At 60.1% G+C, this 1,459-nt stretch overlaps 1 protein-coding gene across 1 annotated transcript; it reads left to right on the top strand.

Annotated features, from left to right (window-relative positions):
* The first annotated feature begins 315 nt into the window (after nucleotides 1-315).
* LOC132482653 (OTU domain-containing protein 6A-like) lies at nucleotides 316-1,188 on the top strand. Its single transcript, XM_060087963.1, has one exon. It carries the CDS (start codon nucleotides 316-318, stop codon nucleotides 1,186-1,188), a length of 873 nt encoding a protein of 290 aa, XP_059943946.1.
* The last annotated feature ends 271 nt before the right edge of the window (nucleotides 1,189-1,459 follow it).

The raw sequence follows: 1,459 nt of genomic DNA, 5'->3' as shown, positions 1-1,459 counted from the left end.
GATTTTACATCCGGGACAGGAACCCCGCTAAAACCGGAAGCACCCCTTGCTACGGGGTCTAATGGGGGCATACGTAGTGTCTCCCAACAGCCAATCCTAGTGCCAGGAGTGTTTAGGAGGCGTAGCCGTGGAGAGACAGTGGCCAATGGCAGAGAGGGCCGTTAATAGAGTGAGGGCAACCGCGGGTGAGGGGAAGAGAGTACAGCCGCCACGGGAGGCTGAGGAGCCCTAGCCAGTTGGGTGGTTCGACTGTTGACGCGAACTGTAGCGGTACTTCAGCCACCAAACTTCGATTCTCGCCTGCCCTTAAACATCATGGAAGATTCACAGAGTGAGCATCAGCGGATGTTACGACGCCACAAGCGCGAGAAGGCAGAGCTGCAGGCCCACATTCAGGGCATGAAGAGCTCGGTCCCCAAGAGCGACAAGAAGAGAAGAAAGCAGTTGCTCCTCGATGTGGCCCGCCTCGAGGCCGAGATGGAGCAGAAGCACCAGCAGGAGCTGCAGAAGTTCCAGGAGAGTTTCCCTGATAAGAGCAACCTCGATTCAGTCACTGAAGATCTGGGCAAGCTGGATCTCGAGGACAAGTCTCCTCACCTCTCGAGGGCACAGAGAAGGCGCGAAAGAAAGGTGGCCCTCGAGAGAGAAAGGCAGGAGAGGATGGCCAAGGCTGAGATGGAGCATCTGGCCAGCTTCCGCCATGACGAGGAAATGAAGCTCGACGCCATCCTGTGGGCCAGGAATCTGGAGATGAAGGATATCCCGGCCGACGGCCACTGCATGTACCGCGCCATCCAAGACCAGCTGGTGTTCTCCGTGACCGTGGAGAGCCTGCGGAGGCGCACCGCCGAGTACATGCGGAAGCATGTCGAGGACTTCCTGCCCTTCTACAGCGACCCCGAAACCGGCGACGCCTGCAGCCGCGACGACTTCTTGAGCTACTGCGACGACATCGTGTTCAGCGCGTCGTGTGGAGGCCAGCTCGAGCTGAGGGCCCTGTCGCACGTCCTGCAGACCCCCATCGAGGTGATCCAGGCCAACTCGCCCGCCGTCGTCTACGGAGAGGAGTACACCAAGAAGCCGCTCACCCTGGTCTACAGGAGCTACTCCATGTGCGGGGAGCACTACAACTCGGTGAAGCCGCTCGACACCGGCTCCGTCAGGTGCCTGGCCTGCCGTCTCTTGTAGGCCCGCTGCCGCCATCGCCGTGGCGGCTGCCGTTGGAGCCGAAGCTGCCGCCGCCGCGTCTCCTCAGCAGGCTCCGCTTTTTTCCTTCGGTTTTCTCAGGGTTTTGTTGATTCATTTTACTCAGAGTTCACCCCCTCTCTCCACCCCCGCCCCCCCTTCTTCCTCCCTCGCTCTTCTATCCTCCTCGATCGTCCCTGGGTTGCTTCTTTCACGGGGTTAGGGGAACCGGAGGCCGGTGACCAGGAAGACATCTGCACCGTCCTACCCTAGC

Source organism: Mesoplodon densirostris, chromosome X, assembly GCF_025265405.1.
Source record: "Mesoplodon densirostris isolate mMesDen1 chromosome X, mMesDen1 primary haplotype, whole genome shotgun sequence".
Classification (NCBI taxonomy): Eukaryota; Metazoa; Chordata; class Mammalia; order Artiodactyla; family Ziphiidae; genus Mesoplodon; species Mesoplodon densirostris.
This window is presented reverse-complemented; position numbering and strand designations above follow the sequence as displayed.